Here is a 20185-nt window from a genome sequence, read left to right on the forward strand (position 1 = left end):
TTGAGTGCACTGTATGTAAGGAGTTTTTTTTAGCGGTAATAAAGATATAAGAATAAATTATAAAGTGGTGGTTGGAAAATTTAATTATATGCCAAGTTCTATGGGGACGAACAATACTCGCAGTTCAGAGCTATGGAAACCCTTCTTAAGTCAGGTAGCCTTGTGTATTTTGTTATAATCTGGTCATCTAACTTTTATTTGCATAGCATTTTAAATATTCTTAGTGTAATTATATATCAAAATTCTTAAAATTATTTTGTGTTAGGATACATCACAACCAATGTAGCTGTAAATGTTTAATATCCTTAAAAAAGTGCACTAACAAGATTAAAACTATTGTAAACCAGAACATTGTAAGAAAGATATTAGCAAAATGAAAAAAAGAAAAAAAAATGTCGCTGTGTACAGAAATGTCTAAAAAAAGTTACCAGTGAGCAGTGGCGGCTCGTAACAAGCGCTGTGGAACTGCAGCATCCCTTATTTCCACTTATTATTATTTTTAATATTTATATAGTGTGCCCTTTGGTCTTTAATTCTTTCTTTATATTTTTACAATACATAATCCTTAAACTTAATGCCAGTAGCCATCCCCCACTTTGTGAAAAAGGTATGAAAGTCTTTGTTTAGAACTGCGCGCTTCACAGTTCCAGCGACGTGGTGTTTGGCTGTTCTGCGCATGCGCACACTGAAAGCAGCATGCGAGCTGGGCAGAGAGAAGAGCACTGTTGCTCTTGCAGTGCCGAAATTGTAGCATGTTGTTGGAAATGTGATTTCTTTTTACTCCACACATGTGGTATTCCTCCACAAGGTGGAACTTCATCATATGGACCATAAACAGAGTTCATGAAAATTTGCAACCTTTAAAAAATTGCCTTACTAAAATTCAATCAATATCAAATGCAGAACAACAACAAGAAATGAAACAACTGTTCCTATTACAAAATCAACAGGAATTATAAAATATCTAAATGATGATAATTTCAAGTTTTGGTTAGAGCTTTTTTATCAGATGCCTTATGTTGAAATAATATAGAACTAAATGCAATCCAGAGATATTAGTGCGTTTAAAGTTAACGAATATATAACAAATTTCAAAACTGCTATTTTAGAAATAAGTACTGCGAGAATTTTTCAAAGACACTGATGGCAGAAGGTAAGGAAATATGTGACTTTATACTATGGTATAATGCACAGATATTCTTCCACTAAACACTTAGCAGCTGCTAAATTGTTAAACAAGAAATGCTTCGCTAGTTTTAGGAATGAACATTCCACAGAAGAAATAGTACTGACCACTGAAGCATATCCAATGATTGACAAAGAAAAGCTTGAAACTGAACTAAAAGTATTCTTGATATCCATGAATACTGCAAATTAATTGAGCTTCTAAAATTTATCCTGGAAAATAATCTAGATGATGTTCTTAGTGAAATTACGAAACTGCTAAAAATTCTCTTGACGGTTCCCATGACTACATCAGAGGTAGAATGCTGCTTTTCAACATTGAAAAGAATGAAAACTTTTCTAAGAAGCACTAGGAATTCGGAAAGACTAAATGTGCTTGCATTGCTTTCAATAAAGAAAAATTTCCTTGGTTGTCATCCAGAGATGAAGGAGAAAATTATTGATCTTTTCGTTCAAATTAAAACAAAAAGAATGGATTTCATTTTTAAATGAATAGACAAAGATTGAACTGTAACAATTTTGGTTAAAGTCATTAAAAAATGTTTAATTTTTTTCTTGTAAGATTTCATGAAGTTTCAAAATAAATGTTATTTTTATACATGTTTATTTCCTTTTGCACAATTTTAAAACAAAGGTTAAATTATTTTGGAACAGCATCCCCACTAATTTTAGCTATGAGCCGCCACTGCCAGTGAGGAAAGTGCAGCTGTAGGTGTGTAAATGTTTATTGTATTTTTATGGCTATCTAGATCATATTTACATTGTACTTCAGTTTAGAAGTCATGTTTTACCTACTTTTGTAAATAATGCACTCATAGTAATTTCACTTTAGATTAGTACTTGTCTGCTATTCATATAGTGTGAGAAATTAGTGGTTTCTACTTGGAATGCTGTTTTATTTTTGAGGTTTACTTCTGCTGTTACATCACAGCTGTTATCTGTTGTTATGTAAGAAGCAATTTCTGAGATATGCACCAAAGACTAAATAAATAAAGTCTTTTGGAGTTTTTTGTGACTGTTTCATAAGATTATTAATTTCATTTTTATTTTTTCCTCAGCTTGCAAAAAATTAAAAATAAAATTTTTTTCCAGCTTGCAAAAAAAAGTCATCCAGATATAAATAAAGGAGATCCTGAAGCTGAAGCAAAATTCCAGGAACTTTCTGAAGCATACGAGGTGATTGTGGCATTTCATAAATTCTTATTTATGTCATTTTTTTTTTTTTTTACTTTTGCCATATGTGAAACATAGAACATTTTGAAATGTTTACAAGACTAGATATATCTTGTATCATGTAAGTTCATATAAGTGATTTATATTAAGAAAAGGATACTTAATGTATTATCCCGTTTGACTGTGAATTTAAATTACATAAAAAAACAAATTCCAAGTTGGCCACTAAACCATGTAAATTAGCATAGATCCTGCCAAAGTTGTGCCGATCATTTCTACAGAAATCTGAAAGAATTGATGCCTATTTAACTTTTTGATAGTTATCCGTGAGCTCAGCATGCATATATTCCAGTTAATGCACTGCATTGGGTGCGAACAAACACAGCCTGCATTACGTATTAACGACTGATAGGTACTGTGCATATTTTGGAAGAAAGAATAATTTAAATCTGATAACCCTTGAAAGGTAAACAATTAGAGTTCACCCATTTCATAAAAAGGCTTTTGTCAATTTTTACTATTTTGTTAGACCGTCTGATTTTGCCAGAATTTCCGCTTCGCTGTGAGTACAAACTTCCAGCAGGTGATTGTTCTATCTGTCTCAGTTTTGTAGGCCATATTCAGCAGATCATATCATGTTCATTAAGGCATATCTTTTTTTTATGATACAGTGTTATAACTTTGAAAAAAATACACTGCTTGCTGTTCTGTAGAAGGCAGGACCCAAATTTTAATAATTTTTTTTTTAAATGCAAGAAAAAAATACTGCAGCAACAGTGAATATACATCCGTGTTCATAGAAACAAAATATGGCTTAATGAAAATAGAACGGGATCGCATCAAATGAAAGTACAGACATCTTGCTTGCTCATAATTGGCACTAAACTGCAATGCTTGGCAACTATTCTTTGGCTGACAGTATGATATGTAGGTACTAAGAAAGGAATCCATTAAGATTGAAATTCAGGCTAGGACAATTTTATTACATTACACCATTTATAAAAATATAGGAATTTTATATAAATTTTATAAATGTAGGAAAATAGTGCATGTGGCCAGCCAAATTTTAGGGTGGCATAACGATTGTCAAACATATTGAATTTCTGTAAAAAAGGGCAGCTGGCTTTAATTTGCGCGTGGGTGGCTGATGGTCTAGAATCAGTACTGGCAGTCACCATGAAATTTTCATTTTACCAAAAGAAACAAACTCTGTTTGCAAGTAAGCTTACTGATTGATTGATATTCAGGATAAAATCCTTAATAAACTTAAAATATGTATGTAATAATATATGCAGTGTTTTTAAATAGTTTTTTTAATTGTAAGTCATATAATTTTATCTCTGTAAAATGTCTCCAAACTGCACCATGATGGTTGCACTAACACATAAATACCTTAATTTTGTTGCATTAAGTAAGGCTGAGTGTTTGTGCTTATTTGAAGGTTTGACCAAAATAAAGGTTTTGATATAGTTATAAGAAAACAATGTTCCATTGCATAGTTTTAAGAAAACAGTATGTTCTGCTGCATATGTCAGTAAAACTTCTTTGATTTAAGTAAGGAAATTTGTAATATTCTATTAGTACTCCAGCTTCACGTAAATTCATATATTTTAAGAAATATGCATTTATATAATTACTGAGCTTTGTGCTTCATTATTTAGTTATACTAGGTTTCACGCTTATAAGATAGTATTTTTAACCTAAATTTCACTTAATGAGTCAATTATTCTTAGGTTAGTGATTTTATCATGATATGACATATCTGGAACTTTCTGAGATTTCTTGAATATTACGTTTCTCTACCAAAAAAATGGATCCATAAATTTCCTTTTTTTTCCCCCATGACTATAATATAAATCTACAAATTTTGGACTTTTCCCATTATTTTCTGATTTCTGTCTGTTTGTTAGATTACCATTCTTTTAATACTATTTTCCATGAGAAATTATGTGAAAAATGTATTGTCCTGCCCTTAAAACCCAAACCAGAATGCTAAATAAACAGTTAGTTGCCCTTCAAGATTTTTGGGTCAAAGTTTCTGAAGTTGTATTCTTTGTTATGTAGCATCACAACTGATTATCTGCTAGAATTAATAAATGCCATTGAAGTTAAGCAATCCTTTTCTAAATTTAAAACTATATTACAGGACAGTAGGTACTGCATTAAAAATATATATGCACAATTTAGTATATAAATCTTATTTAATGAAGCACATGCATATAATGTATTTACTCGAAAATAAGAACTGCTTTGAACATTAGACATTGTTTACATTCTAAATATAAATTTTAAGGAAAAAATTTGCGGGTGAATATTTATTTTGTATTAGTTCTGAGAAAGAGGATTAGTTTCATTCTTTTTCTTCAGAATTTTCGTAAGATAGAACCAACATTAGCTGTGACCCAAGGATATTGTGATTCATTGCTATTTTCATGCACATCCATAACCACTTAGTAGGTGTAAGCTTAAATTGAAATTGCTCAGCTAGACTTGGTTATTACAGTTAATAACAATTATGCAATATATATAAACTTGCATATTTCTCCTCCTCGATTACTTTCTCCCTAGTTTTAGTGGTATATGATTTAGAAACTTCTGATTTATGGTAACAGTGTAAAATATATGAAAAAAATAGAAAAATATTTTGTGCAAGAGAAAAACCCATGCCGATATGAGCCCAAACTGAAATAAGACCACATTGATAAAAGCCCATGCTGAATAAAAGGATATATTGTTTTCATCAATATAAAATATATTTATGAATGCAGTTATAATAAATGGAGTATTTGAGTCTGATTTTTGGTGTGTCAAAAATACCGGGTGGCCATAATTAAACTGACAGTGCTCACAGTGTTCTGTAGCGCGATCTATTTGCGAGAATGACACCACATTTTGTAGGAAGATTAAACAAGACGGGACGAAGGATTCCGCAAAAAAAAAAAATTAGTTCCAAAAGTCACCGCTAGGGGAATATTTGGCGCTGTGTAATACAAAATAGAGTGTTAACAAATACAAATTAATACGGAATAAAATTACCTTTTATTTATGGATATGTCTTATAAAATATGGATATGCCTTACAGTACGGTATGGAAAATCTTACGAAAGATTATCAACTTCTATCCGTACAAGATCAGCCGTGTACGGGAGTTACTGTATCCCGACCATGATAAGCGATTGACTTTTGCTCTCACCTTTCTTGCCAGAATGGAGATGGATGATGCTTGGCCATGGAAAATCTTATTGGGAGACGAGGCCCACTTTTACCTGAAGGGAACTGTGAATACTCAGAACTGCCGAATTTGGGATGATAAATCACCACATGCAGTCACAGCAATTCCCTTACATTCACCAAAGGTAACTAACTGTTTGGTGTGGGTTCACAGCAAAATCACACTACAGAACACTGTGAGCACTGTCAGTTTAATTATGGCCACCCGTTATGTCTGATCATATATTTTACTACAGTCAAAAGGCGTTAATCCGGACTCTTCGGGGCTTCGGCGATTCCGGAATATCGATTTTTCCGGATTATAGATCATCAGTTTAAATCTCGTAAGATGGCATGCAGAAATTCTAAAATAAAAAATATGAAACCGTAATTTATGAAATAAAGAACAATTATGATCTAAAGGGTATCAAAATTTACAAAAAAAAGTTTAATATTTGTTTACTTTATTAAACATTTCTTTCAATGTAAGTTGTTTAAGTTGCTTCATTTTATGTGATAATACTTTCTGTAAACAGACATAATTTCTTGTTCAGTTACAAAGTTCTGCTGTTCAAGTCCTGTAATTGCTGTGCCGAGAATACCGACTAACTTGTCAATCGAAATATTTTCGTTTTCACTAACCTCTCTGTCACCTTCTTCATGTCTTTATCCATTTTTTGCAGCAATTCCACTCTTTGTTTTCACTTTGGACATCGAAACATACTTTCGTTTTGTAGATCCTTTGGGAGCTCCAGCATCGGAAATTCTATTTGACATAATCGAAAGTTCAAGTTTACTTTTATAAAATTGCTCTTACAGTCTGCAAAAAATAATAAGCCGGATCCAACTCGAAGATTAAGGAACAACGCAATCATCAACATTAACTGAAATAGATAATTGGATAATTTTAGCTTATACCGTCCCGTTATACATAAAGCTCGCATGCGAAAACGTATTCTGCGCTTGCGCAGACGCATATGCGCAGTCGTAAATGTCTTACACGCACGCGTAAACCCCTATGCGCATGCATCAACGCGCCGCATGCCCAGAAAGTTTTTAGCTTTGAGGTCTGGATTATAGATCATTCCGGATTATGGGTGTCCGAATCAACGACTTTTGACTGTATTTTAGTTGTATATTAAGTCAAAAATAAGCTTTCCTGCTTTCTTGCTAAATGATTAGCTATTATGTATCGAAGATAAAACTGAAAATTTTATGTATGTATTTATGAAAATTTTATGTATTTATTTATTTATTTATTTATATTTTCATTTATTTATTTTGTTTTTGTGGAAACAAAAAAAATCCGTGTGAAGTTTCTGAAAAGCTATTTATAATGCAAATGGCTAAGACTAATCATATGTTTGTTTCAATATTGAAAAATGAGGGAGCTGTTCTTTAGTCAAAGACCAAAATAGATTATTTTTATAGTTATAGCGAAGCAGTTTTAAGTCTCTTAATTATTCAACTACAATGTAAAGCAGTATCCTCAAGGACTTTCACTAATTAAAAAATGCATGACCTTTGTTTTATTGTTATTAGTTTTAAATCAAAGTAGATTTTTATATCAAAAAATGAATAAAAGAAATTAAGTTTCATTTGCAAAAAAAGTATTTCGTTTTAAAGAAATTCTTTTTTTATCTGTCATATTTTTATTTCATTTCTCAGTGTGACTGCAGAAAAAGGCTATGTGCTTTAAAGAAAGTGTAAATTTGCTTTTGGACGTCCAGCATGCAGCACACATTGTTATCAAATTTTGTGCTGAATGAGATAGTTTTCAAGACAGTAAGGCAGTACAAAATAATTTTCTCAGTTTCTCAGGGCTAAATTTGTTTATAGTACAAATCATTTTTCCCAACTTACACTTAAGTTAATGATCATTCTGGTTCCAATGTAAATTCACAACTAATAATGTTTATCACCTTTATTCCCATATCTCATAAGTGACCAAAGTTAGGAAATTAGTTGATTTATTTGGTGAGTATCTGAAATAATCCTTTTTAAAAGGGTTGTTAAAGTAATGCAGTTTAAAAAGCAGAATTCTCAACAATCCTTATAATCCTCAACGTGCAAAGTATGTTTCGTCTAAACCCTTTTTCAGTGTTGATTTAGTTTTTTGGTAAATGATTCTGATGTTAGTTATAACTGAAAATGATAAGGATAAAAAAACTTTGAACCAGTGTGATATTGTGACAATTTTTTTTTTAAAAAGAAGCAAACAATTTTCTGAGATTTCATTGGGTTACATAGCACAAATAATTTTTAAATTACTAAGTGAAGTAAGAATTTCATATTTGCCACCTAATCAGGAGAGTGGTTAGTGTGTGTTGTATCAAAGGGCCTGGCTTCGAATTCCAGAGAAGGCATGGATATTTGTCAACGAAAGTGTCTGTGCAGCATGGGGGCACTCTAAATATACGGCAAACTGAAAGTCCTCTTGAGAGGTTATTGGGAGGGGAAGAGGAGTGGGAGAATGTCAGACCCGTCTCCCCAGGCTGCTGTCCTCCAAAATTGGGGTCATAACTGAGTGAAGTCATACTGTCACCTATATGGTGCTCAATGCTCTGACAGACATAATGCAGCAGACATAATCTGGACTCCTTGCCATGAAGAATTTCGTGGGCTTGCTATGATATCAGAGACCTAAAATTATAAAGAAGTAGTAGTGCATATTTAGACTAAACTTCTTGGTTTGATTTGAGTAGCTTCTGGTTTTAATGAGAGTGGCTTTCACTTTCCTGGCATTTTGCAACAGTTAATTCCACTTTACGTAATTTATTTAACACAGTGTCACTATCAATCAGTGGGATAAGCCACAAACAAATGAATAAATATAATTTCATATTTAAACAAGTACTTGAGCAGTAATAAGTACAGTGTAGAACCTTTCATAAGTTTCTCGTTTATACGTTTTTTACATTTATACATCAGTTCATCTTTCCCAATTCAGTCCTGTTTATTTTAAAATAGTAAAATTTCTTTTATATGTTGTTTTTGCTTGTTTTACTGCATTGCTTTTACATTTTGCAGTCCCACCATTCAAGTATTCTATCCAGAACGGTCGATAGGAGAAGAACACGGATGCATGAGGCTATCACAGTCTGATGCAGGAGTTGAAAACCAGTTCATGTGTCGAAGGGATACCCAGAAGGAAAAATAGATACGTTTTTTTTCTTATGAACTGTGGACACTGTGTTAAATAAACTACGTAAAGTGGAATTAACTGATGCAAAATGCCAGGAAAGTGAAAGCCACTCTCATTAAAACCAGAAGCTACTCAAATCAAACCGAGAAGTTTAGTCTAAATATGCACTACTATTTCTTTGTAATTTTAGGTCACATCAATAATTAATGCTGGGGAATTCTGGTCTTTTGACCTGGGTTTGAGCTCAGGCCTTCAGCTCTTTGCATAGTTGGCTTTCATGGATTTTCCTCTGTGTAATATGAAATATGAGCCAGTTTTCTTCACAGAGTCCTGCACGAAGGCATCCCTCCGCTCAGGCAGATAAGCCTTGTGCACGTTACCCAAATTCAAATAATTTAACCTTATCTCTATAGCTTTAATTAGACATTTATATCTATATTTATAGCTTTCTAGAATTTGACATTTAGCATAATGTATATTTATCACTACTTTATCTGCTTATATACAAGTAACTGCTAATTTTAATAATTCTTAAAATAAAAATAAACAGTATAATGAAAATTAATAATTCTAACTTGAGCTTATATTATACAGTACAAAGTCCGAAATCCGGATGTCCATTATCCAGAATGATCTAAAATCCGGACCTCAAAACCACCACCACCATTTTTCTCGTAGGTTTTATGCATGCACATTTGATTTCCCCCTCCGCGCCTAATAAAACATCTGGAGAGTCCCGATTCTTAATTTCACTTAGACACTAAATAAAATACCTTGTTATTGAAAAAAACAACCATTTTAGCATAAATTTGTATGATTAGTAATTTGGTTCCATTGCTGCATATCTGCTTGGCACACACCTCAAACCAAAGCATTCCACATACATACATACATCGTTGATCTGACACCAACCTGGCAAATTATTATTATACTTTCCTTTCATCACCCCATGTTTATCAGCATATGACAACTTGAGTAATGATTTATGTAGCGATGCCTAATTTTTTTTTTTTTTATTTTTATTTTTTTATTTTAGTAATTGAATAAGTAAAGGAGTATGGTAACCTTTTATGTTGACATTACGCTTGACGATGATTGCAGATTAAAGTTAAATGCACTAAAAAATGTTGACGAGGAAAAATTGAACAAAAATTTCTTTCCATATGCTAAAAATAGATTTTGTTGATGATACTCATACACCCAAAGATTACATTTAAGGCTATTTGAATTAAGAATAACTGATTTGTTATTCACATAAACCCAAAACCAGCGTCATGGATCATATATGGCCGAACCGTGTCGCAGAATATAGGACTAGGACCCACAGCGACTGTTTCAAGCGGTAAGATATCTAGCACCTGACCTAAATAAGGCTTAAGTATATGTGGAATTTATTTATTCAGAACTCTGATAAGCCTTAAGCATGTGCAAGAAGTATAATAAATAACTAATACAGTTCAGGCTTAATTGCCTCAGTGCGTGATAGAAGCAAAATAAAATTTAACAGAACAACTTGTTGTTAGTCACCAAGCTCATGATGCATAGAAAATATGTATAGTGGACGATAGCTAAATTTGATGGTAGCCGCGAATTTTAAAGGTTTTTCGATATCACAAAACAAAGGTGAAATTTTCCAATTAACGGATTTTGTAAATAAATGTGGAGAAGTAGTAATAAGTGAAGATGATATAAAAGAAGTTTTTCATTGTGATGACAGTGCTTCTCAATCATCAATCAGTTAATGAATGGCAGAATCTGTAGTATGGTTCTAGATCCAGAAAATACCACTACTGATAGTGAAGAAAGTAACAGAGAAGTTACTGAAAACAAAAAAATTTTGATTGACAAGTTAGTCGGAATTCTCGACACAACAGTTACAGGACTTCAACAATGTAACTGAACAAGAGATTATGTCTGGCTACAGAATTAAAGAGAAAGTATTAGCACAAAAAACGAAGCAACTTAAACAACTTGCATCGAAAGAAATGTTTAATAAGGTAAACAAATAAATAGTAAGCCTTTTTTTTAAAAAAATTTTTATACCCTTTAAGATTATAAATACTTCATTATTTCATAATCATGATTTCATATTTTTAATTTTATAATTTCTACATGCCACCTTACTAGATTTAAACTGATGATCTTATATCCGGAATCGCCGAAGTTCCGATGAATCCGGATTTCGGGCTTTGTACTGTATTATGCTTTCACATTATACGGAATTTACTTAAATCGCATACTACTTTTTGAAAAATTTAGTTGAATGGCATGCTTGGGAAATAGTTTCCTACAACAAATTTTCAAGGAGCCAAAGTGTACATGCAATTTGGAAAAAAAAATAAAAAATAAATAATAATAATGTAGCAAAAAATAGGCATGGTCAAAGGAATTCCTGCAGATTTGCAATTTAAAAAATTTGTTGGAAACAATTGAAAGTTGTACAATTTTCATAGAATTAGGAAAAAAAGAAAATTATATTTTTCATAAAGAGTGTTCTTTAGAAAGCTAAAAGTTTAAAGTCTCTTATAGTTTCTGAAAAAGGTCTCTTATCCCTTATCTGGATTCCTTAATACTACTATCACTGGAAGAAAGATTTTCCAGCAATAATTGACCAGCATTTTCTTTGTTGTTAATATATCCTGTGGCTATGCTAAAGATGCTAGTGGAAGAATATGCCAAAAAGGCGGAGTGCTTTCTCAATTTTTATAATTTGAAAAATTTTGAGAGTGAGAGAGTTTATAATTTCTGGAAAACGAAGAAACTAGAGATCAACAACATGAAGGAATTAACTATGGAAGGTTTGCTAAAAGAAACCACATCCCCCCCCCCAGAAACAAAACTCTTTATCTCAACCATGTACTACATATACTGTTGAGCATTCATTTAGTACCCTGCGAGGACTAAAAACTTGGTTGCACTCAACAATGACAGAGAATTGCTTAAATGGGCTGTGTGTGTTAAGTGTAAGCTTGTTCAAGAAATAGGAATAGAAATAGAAAAAGAAGTTTTAGAATGATTTAGTTCAGATAGCAGAAAAATTGTTGTAAAATAAATTGAACACCAAGTAAAAAATCCTCAAAAGTGTCTTTATTCCTACCATCCATATTTCAATGGTCTGTTTAAACTCATGTATTCCAGTTCCGTTACTTATTTGCTCATTTATTTGACTGTAGCAAAGCATGTGAGTGCTGTCCTGAAAGAAAGCTGTGTTAGAGGAGAATTCTCTGGGCTAAACTCGTTTGTATTCAATTTATAATACATCAGAAAAAGAACCTTAAAACAAGTCATGCAGCCAACCAATTAATTCACTTTCAAATCGGTGCTCAGCAATTTCATCTACTCTACCACTGATGAATTCATGTCATATCATAGTTTCGTTTTCTCGGTTTAAGATCATTTGCACCCCCCTAGCTTCGATCCTGACTATGAGCCCATGAAAACGAATATTTATATTTTTGTCTTTGGACCACCTTAACAAAGCTTTTTTTTTTTTTTTTTTTTTGTACAATTCACTTTGCCATCATTCGATGTCCTTAACACAGTTATAAAGCAAATTCCATTTAATTCATATTTTGCAATGAGTGATTTATGATCTGTTTAAAGACATTTTATCAAAGTTGTAAAACCAGGTTTTGTTTTGCTTCTAATTCTATATAAGATGTTGATTATGAGGAAATAGAAAATCAGGTGAAAGATGAAGATTTGGTAATAAGGGCTGCATTTAACAAAGTAATGGAAGGAAGACAGAAAATAAGAGAGGAAGACAAAAAATAAGTGTATTTGCATTAGAAGCTTGTTCTGCCAAGTATATAATTACATAATACATAAATTTCCAATCAATGATAAATTGCTTTTACATGCTAATTTTTTTTATATACTTCATTTAGTCATGGAGAGGATGATATTGATGTTACTACTCATAAATTGCAGTCTCAGTTTACAATTAGAAAACTTGGATAGTTATAAAACTAGCTAGTTCCAGTTCCGTTAATTGTTTGTTCCGTTACTATTTGCTTGTGAAATTTAATTGGAAAACTGAAAAGTGCTGATGGAATTTTAAAGTATACTGAACTGTCTAGAATAATGTTGGCCATATTGACAATACCCCAAAGTAATGCAGAGTGTGAGAGGATTTCAGTGATTGCGAAAATAAGGACTAAATTTAGATCTAATATTAGTAATAACACATTAGAAGAAATCTTATTTGCAAAAGCAGGCCTATGTGGCAATTGCTGTCAACAAATTATTAGGTTTCTTCCTTAATGAAAGCAAAATCTGCCACTGTTCATAGCATTTGTATGAAAAGTGATTGAAATACTTGCAAATAATAAAAATGTTCTTTATTTTTCATGTAAGTATTTTTGTACTGTTTGCATTTAAGAATTAGTAAATGAACTTTCAGATATTAATTATTTAATTTATTATTAAAAATAAAATTTTATCATTTAAAACTTTTTGTCGTTGAGAAAAATCTCCTGATTTTTGACTGTCGTAGGTTGGCAAGTATGTACATACATGTAATAACTAGTGAGTACTATTTAAAGGATGTCTCAAAAGGTCATTGCTAAACTTAACATGCTGATCTGTCATACCATGGCAAATAAGATTTACATAGGAACTTGCGTCCAAAAATGTAAATGGCATCCGCTAGAGGGCAGTGTTTGCAAGTGTAAAGGCGAAGAAAGAAACAATGTGGAAAGAGGTGTTAATATGACTTTTATCAAAGAACATGGTTAAACCCAGAAGATGTTTAAAATTTCTTCCATTTGCCACAATGAATGCTTCACAGCTTTGACGCATGGAATCACAGATGCGTTCAAAATAGGCATGTGTGTCATGGACATGTGCCGCCGTTTCCATGATCCTGGTGACAAGATCCATATCTAGTGCTCTTCTTGTCTCATACATCATAGACTTCATATATCCCCACAGGTAGAAATCCAAGAGAATCAGGTCTGGGGATCACAGTGGCTATGTGACTGATCTGCCTCTTCAGGTCCAGTGATCAGGATATATCCTATTGATATATTCCCATACAGTGGTGCTGAAATGTGCAGGTGCTCCCTCATGCCAGATGTTTCAGTGTGTAGCTGCTGGAATGTCAACCATCAGATCCGGCAACACTCTTTCCACATAATGTTGTGCAAAATGTCCATAAAGAACTTATTTATAACCCTATTCATCTTTCTTCTGCAATGTCCTCACCTGAAACAATCACACTTCCCTACGCCCCCATAAGCCTGCAAACACTGCCCTCTCCAGCAGTTGCCATTCACATTTTTGGACACAAGTTCCTATGTAAATCTTGTTTGTAATGGTATAACAGACCAGAATGTTAAGTTTGGGAACGACTATTTGAGACATCCTGTATAATATGAGTGTAGTACTTGCTAGTTATTAAAATAACTTCTGTTCTAAACATATTCTATATTTTCTAAATATATTCTATATTTTTATAAAATTCGATATTCAGTTTATTGAGCAAACAGTGATTTCAGCACTGCAAATTATGGTGTCAGATTTGAACTTATTAAGTACGTAAGGTAGTTACTGACAATTAATCTAATAATTCATACTTAAATTAAACTAAATGCTAAAATTAAACTATTTGTAAATTTATTTATTTTTTAATAAAAAAAATTATGATTACATTCTTGATGAAATTTTAAACTTTTATAAAATACTTCTCTATCCGTGTCTGTTTATATTGTTTGTGAAAACTCTTTCAATTGTATTTTCAAGTCTGTAAAACCGTTGGTTGCTTTTCTGATATCCACCTTTCAGTTCAAGAGTTTGTAGTAACTTCACGGGAATTTGTCACATTAGGTATCACAACACAAAACCAAAGTTTGCTAAGATTCATTTTATTTATGTGGCTACATCTAAAAGAGAGCAACTACTCAGAGCAGGCACAAAGAACAATTTCGGAGTACCACCGTTAAGTAGCTGCTTTGTTTCTGTCTGCAACCCCATAGGTAAAATGCATGTAAAAAAAATAGTGTGTGTTAGTGTAGTGACTTATACAACTCGAAATTTGCGTGAGAAGTGAAAATTTAAGCCAGCAGAACATTTTTAACTACGGCTTAACAGTGCAATATACTCCCATTTCTGTACAAGCATTCCATTACAAAATCTGCTTATTTCAATTGCCAGATATTTTTTAATTACCCTATGTAAATACACCATGTTCACAAAAGTCTAACACACTTATTTTGTAACCGTTGCTCGAAGACATGTACTTCCAATTACAAAAATGTTTTAAATAATGCAAATATTCATGTTTTGCAATTTTTTAAATAAAAAAATAAATTTATAAAAATTATTAAATCTAATTTTTATATATTTCTTTGCTCCTCATATTTATGAAAAATTTGCACTCATTATATTAAGTAAACCACAAAACTTTCCATACAACAAAAATTAACCAGGATATTTGATAATAAAGTAGAGATCATATTCAGGGTTGTACGCATATGAGAGTAAAATGTTTGCATCTGTGCTTAAATAAAGCAGAATGTCAGTTTAGAAGAAGTTTTCTGATGTCCTGAGATTATATGATGAGCATTTCTATTTCAGATTATTGTGAAAAGTATTATCAGCATAATTTTTTCAAACTGGAGAACTTATTCACCGAAGCTTATAGAATTTGCATTCTAGAAACACTCTGCTTTGTTACTAGCACTTAGCCAACTCTTAATATTTGCATGATTAAACATGAAAAGTATTTGTAATTTAATTAATTTTATTGTACAATTGCCAGGTTATGATTCTAAAGTAATAAAACTTCGTGAGAATATTAATGTCATATGTGGTTTTGAAAACTTATAAGTTACTTTTGGAAAAATTCTTTAAGCACATCGAATGTAGCGAAACTATGAATTAAAGACTACTAAATCACAGTGTCATTGAATGACATTTATGGTGAGGGAAACCAATCTCAAATTATTCTAATTTATTTATTAACTGACCTCTCAATGCAGATTAAAAATGCCAAAAATCTCAAATTTTGAAATTCAGTATCTTCGGCAACTTTTGCTATATGGGAGTCGCACTTTTTATGTTTTTCTAATGAGTACAAAATTTTCCTATATGTAAATATAGGGACTGGACGAAAGTATAAAAAGTTAGATTTAATAATTTTTTACAAAATTTATTTCTTTAAATTTAAAAATGGCAGTATGTTATGTAAAACATTTTTGGAACTGGTAATCATTAACCAAAATATCATTAGAGTAAATCCAAAGAGCTGGAATTTTTTGTGTTTTTATAATTTAACTTGCTAGCAGGATAGCAAATTTTGCCTTTTCGTCTGTGATAAAATACTTTAAGTTACATTACATATTATAATTGTAAATTTAAATATTGAGGATATTAGGCTGTATAAAATGTTGTATTTAAAATAAAATGAAATGTAAGCAATTTTAAAAATAGAAAATGGGTACTTGCATATTAACACAACTACCTTGGTGCAATTTGACAGCATTTTACAGATAAAAAGATAAAATTTACCTATCTGGTGCTAGTGGTGTTTTTTGTGCCTCCCCCCCTTTTTTTTTTAGAAAGAGTCCCAAACGATATTTACCGTAAGTCAGCATATGAAAACTAAACATCCTTTAGCAATTTAAAACACAGATTTGAATTATTAAATAAGGTTTATGGGATACATTAAGAAAATGAAACATAAATTCTTCTTCAAAATCTTTCTGTAATTTTTTTTTTTTTGCTCTATTCCCCCAAAGTACACAGTGATCTATTTTCGCTTAAAAACACATCAAAGAACTGCAGACACTTGGCTTTGTACAACCCTTGGCAACAATGGGCATATAGGAAGTGCATTTCTTCCTTTTTCCCTTTAGGAGAGTTAAGCAAAATTCTATATTCCTGCAGAAGTTTTACCAATGTTTCTTCCTGAAATTCCTCAAGCTTATATTTTAAAACTAAGTTTCAGGCAAAAAATGTCATGATTTGTTAATAGAAATTGTTGGAACTTGAAATGCACCCCCCCCCAAATGCATGTGAAAATGGCAGGGTTGTGTGACTGAAGGATTGTTACGAGTACCTGAAGAATGATCATGCACATGGTTGCCAGAATTTGTCATATTTTGAAAATTTGGAAACTTTTACTAAGGTAATCAGAAAATGATCTTAAAATATTATATTAATTCTCTAAAAATAAATTATAGAAAACAATCTTAAAATATTATATTAATTCTCTTATTTGAGCAGTTGTTTCTGTTTACCTGGAATTTCATTCACATAGATGTGACTATTCTCAAAGTAAGAAGTCAATGCCATTTTTATGTCAGCTTGTAAAGTATTAGGATTAGTTTTTCTGACTGATATAACACGTTAAAAGTAGTATGGCAAAGTAATTTTTTTAAAGCTTTCTCTAGAGAATTAAATTTACATAAAACATGGATTTAAATAAAAATTTTAAATTTAATGCTGAAGCTGCATGACACTCAAGTATGTGTTTGAAACTAATTTACATTTGCAGTATCATACTGAATGGATACTGAATGATGATAACTGATGAATTAGAATTTTGAACTATCTCCTTTTCATTGTACAGTCTTTGCCTTTTTAATTAATAAACCACCGAGATATCTTAAAATCATTAAAAAAATAATGACTGATATTTTTTCGCGATGTATAATTGTCAATGACTTTAAGAAGAAAGATTGAATTTTATGATATGTAACAAAATTCTGACCTGGTATATGTATGCATGAAAGTTGCAGGATTGTAGATTGAACAATGTCATACAGCGGTCCTTACAAGTGCTTATAAGTCCTTATATTTGAAAATAAAATATAAAGGCCCTTATAGGTGCTTACTTTTTCTTTAAAGCCCTTATTTTTTGTTTTTAGTGCTTATTTTTTGCTTTTAGTGCTTTTTTTAATGAACACGCATTTTAACCCCATACCAAAGATGAAACTAAATAAACAACTTTTCTTCCTTATAAAAAAATGCAACGTCAGATGGTGAATCATACTCCCAGAAATTGCTTTTCCCCCCTTTCTCTGCATTAACGTAACCTGTGGTGCACGCGAGAGTACAGACAGGTGCATGTCGTTCTATTGGTCAAAGAATTGCGAAAACGGTAGAAAATTCCAGTACATTCGGTATTCTTTTCCTCCCACCCAAATACTACACACGTTCGAATTTCTATCAAGACTTTAATAACTTGCATTCTCGTTCCGTGTGGTCAGTTCATATTTGTGTTTATTATGATCGTTATGATTATATTATGAACATATGTATGAATATTTATAATAATATAGTTGCGGTAACTACTGAAGTATAGATAAACTTCCAAAAATGAGTGTGTTTTTATACAGATTAGCTTTCTAAGGAATAATATTTGGAATGGCTTAAATAAAAGGAAAGTAATCGAATAGTCAAAATAATTTTTCTTTTTTCTTTTTTTTTTTTTTTTTTTTTTTTTGCCAATACATTATACAGTACGGAGGTTGGGAGGTTCTCCCCTTTCTCTGCAAAATCTCTTAATATTGAAGCAGCAGACTTTTTTTTTTTTTTTTTATTTTTTTTTTGTCACTGTCCAATCTGGATTGGAATAGGACTAAAAGATTTTGAAGTTTTTGTGGTCTACCCAACCCAAGCAAAGATTGATTCTATTCCGGAAATTTAACGCAGTCTGTTGAAAATTAGAATCAGAAACGTCCCAGATTAGTAAGTCTCTTTTTTTTCCTTTATTTAGTTCTTTATTCTCCGAATACCGGCAGCTGTTGATTCTGATTGCGTAATATCACATATGGAAGAATTACGCCGCATGTATTGCGCAATAACATTTGCGGTATTTTGCAGAGATAATTAATTTTGGTGTTCAGTCTGAGATTTGTTTATGAACACTTAAAAGAGTTTTACTGTGCTTTCTAAGCAGAATGTTTCTCAGTTCTGTTGGTCTATTTTTATATGATGCACATATCGAAATGTCAAAATCATTTATTTAGCCGAGAAATCTCAAGAACGGCTACAATCTCCCCCACTCCTCTTTTTCTAGTTACTATCCAGAATATTCGGCAATTTCTGAGTATGCAGGTTAGTTAAGCTTTTGCTGTTAAAGGATGACTGCATGAAGCAATTTCCCGTCTTCTGATTTCAGAAATGTGCCTCTTTTTTACTTAAATTACTTTGCTTGGAATATATGTTAAGGGAAAACTGTTATGCAATGAAAATTTAGAAAATGTTCACAATTTTGATTTAAGTTAAATTATTTAAATATTAATATGAGTGGAAAAATAAATTGTATTTATTATTAGGTGCCAAACGAGTACAATTAATATGGCTTATTATTATTTATTTTCTATATTTTGAACTGAAATTTCATCATTAAATCTTGTAATATAGTTTAGTTCTACATAGTTTTTTCTCCTCTCATTGTTAACTAATTCTGTAAATTGAACTGTCATTTAAAATTTAAAAAAAAGTTAATTGTTTTCCATGGGTGAGGTAATGTTCATTCTCTTAATAAATATTGCATTGCTCATATTTTAAATTACAAGTCTAATTTTTCTTTTAAAGTTATGCAGTTGTGTATAACGTAATTAGACAGGTGCTTATTTTTTTAACCAAAATGTGGCTACGAACCCTACTCATAGCTGCCAGTTATTTCACCACTTGTCTGAATTGTGCAAGATAAAACCAAGGTGCTGGAAGTGTTCTGGAGCACATTTAAAGTTCTGAATGCTATGCCAAAAAGACTGAAAATGTGAAGTGTTGTAACTTTCTGCAGTCTAGACATACTACACACTTTAGAGATTGTTAAAAATTCCCTTCTATTACTCAGCAAAAAATCCTAAGGAAACTCTAGCAATAAATTTTAAAATGGCAAGACTGCCATTGTTAATAAAAATGATTGTTAGCTCTCCTTACAACCTAGAGCAGGCTGTATTCTCACGTGATTGAAAATAAAACTCCCCTAAAATAATTACAGAAACACTGCCTGTGATATTAATGCTTATAAGTTCCATTTCTGAAATTTTTAAGGTAATCAAGGAAATTAATGAAGTATTTTAAAGGTATCAGTTATCAGACATAATCAGGAAAATGCTGGAGATCTACAGTGGCTCTCAAAAGTGTTCATACACTTATGATTTTCATTGAAAAAAGGCCCTATCCTTTAATTAAAATTAAACTTTCTGAATGAGATTTTAATAATAAGATCTACAATCTATTTGTAACAAAATTACATGAAATAATTTTTTAATATAGTGAAACTTTATTTTTAAGAAATTAATAATCAAATAATGACCATTTTATCTCACAAAAGTCTTAGTACACTGAAATATTTTTGGATAAAATCAAAGTTAGAATTATTGTTTACCGCGTTTTTTTAAAAATTTTTGCATTGTGGTGGCATTTAAAAAATCATTTGCTTTAATTTTTTCTAGTTTACTTCATAATATTCTATTTATTATTGAAAAATGGGTCGCAGTCATAAAGAAATTA

The 20185-nt window shown here is 31.5% G+C and overlaps 1 protein-coding gene across 1 annotated transcript in view; it reads left to right on the forward strand.

Annotated features, from left to right (window-relative positions):
• The window catches only part of LOC118204523 (dnaJ homolog l(2)tid, mitochondrial-like), a 93886-nt gene that overhangs the window by 26556 nt on the left and 47145 nt on the right, over positions 1 to 20185 (forward strand). Inside the window, exon 3 of the mRNA XM_085808513.1 lies at positions 2278 to 2361. Within this exon, the coding sequence (XP_085664639.1) occupies positions 2278 to 2361 (84 nt within the window). The remainder of the gene's footprint in view (positions 1 to 2277; positions 2362 to 20185) is intronic.

The sequence above is a fragment of the Stegodyphus dumicola genome, chromosome X1 (assembly GCF_044657685.1).
Source record: "Stegodyphus dumicola isolate Sdum_Otavi_A_Nest chromosome X1, ASM4465768v1".
NCBI classification, from domain to species: domain Eukaryota; kingdom Metazoa; phylum Arthropoda; class Arachnida; order Araneae; family Eresidae; genus Stegodyphus; species Stegodyphus dumicola.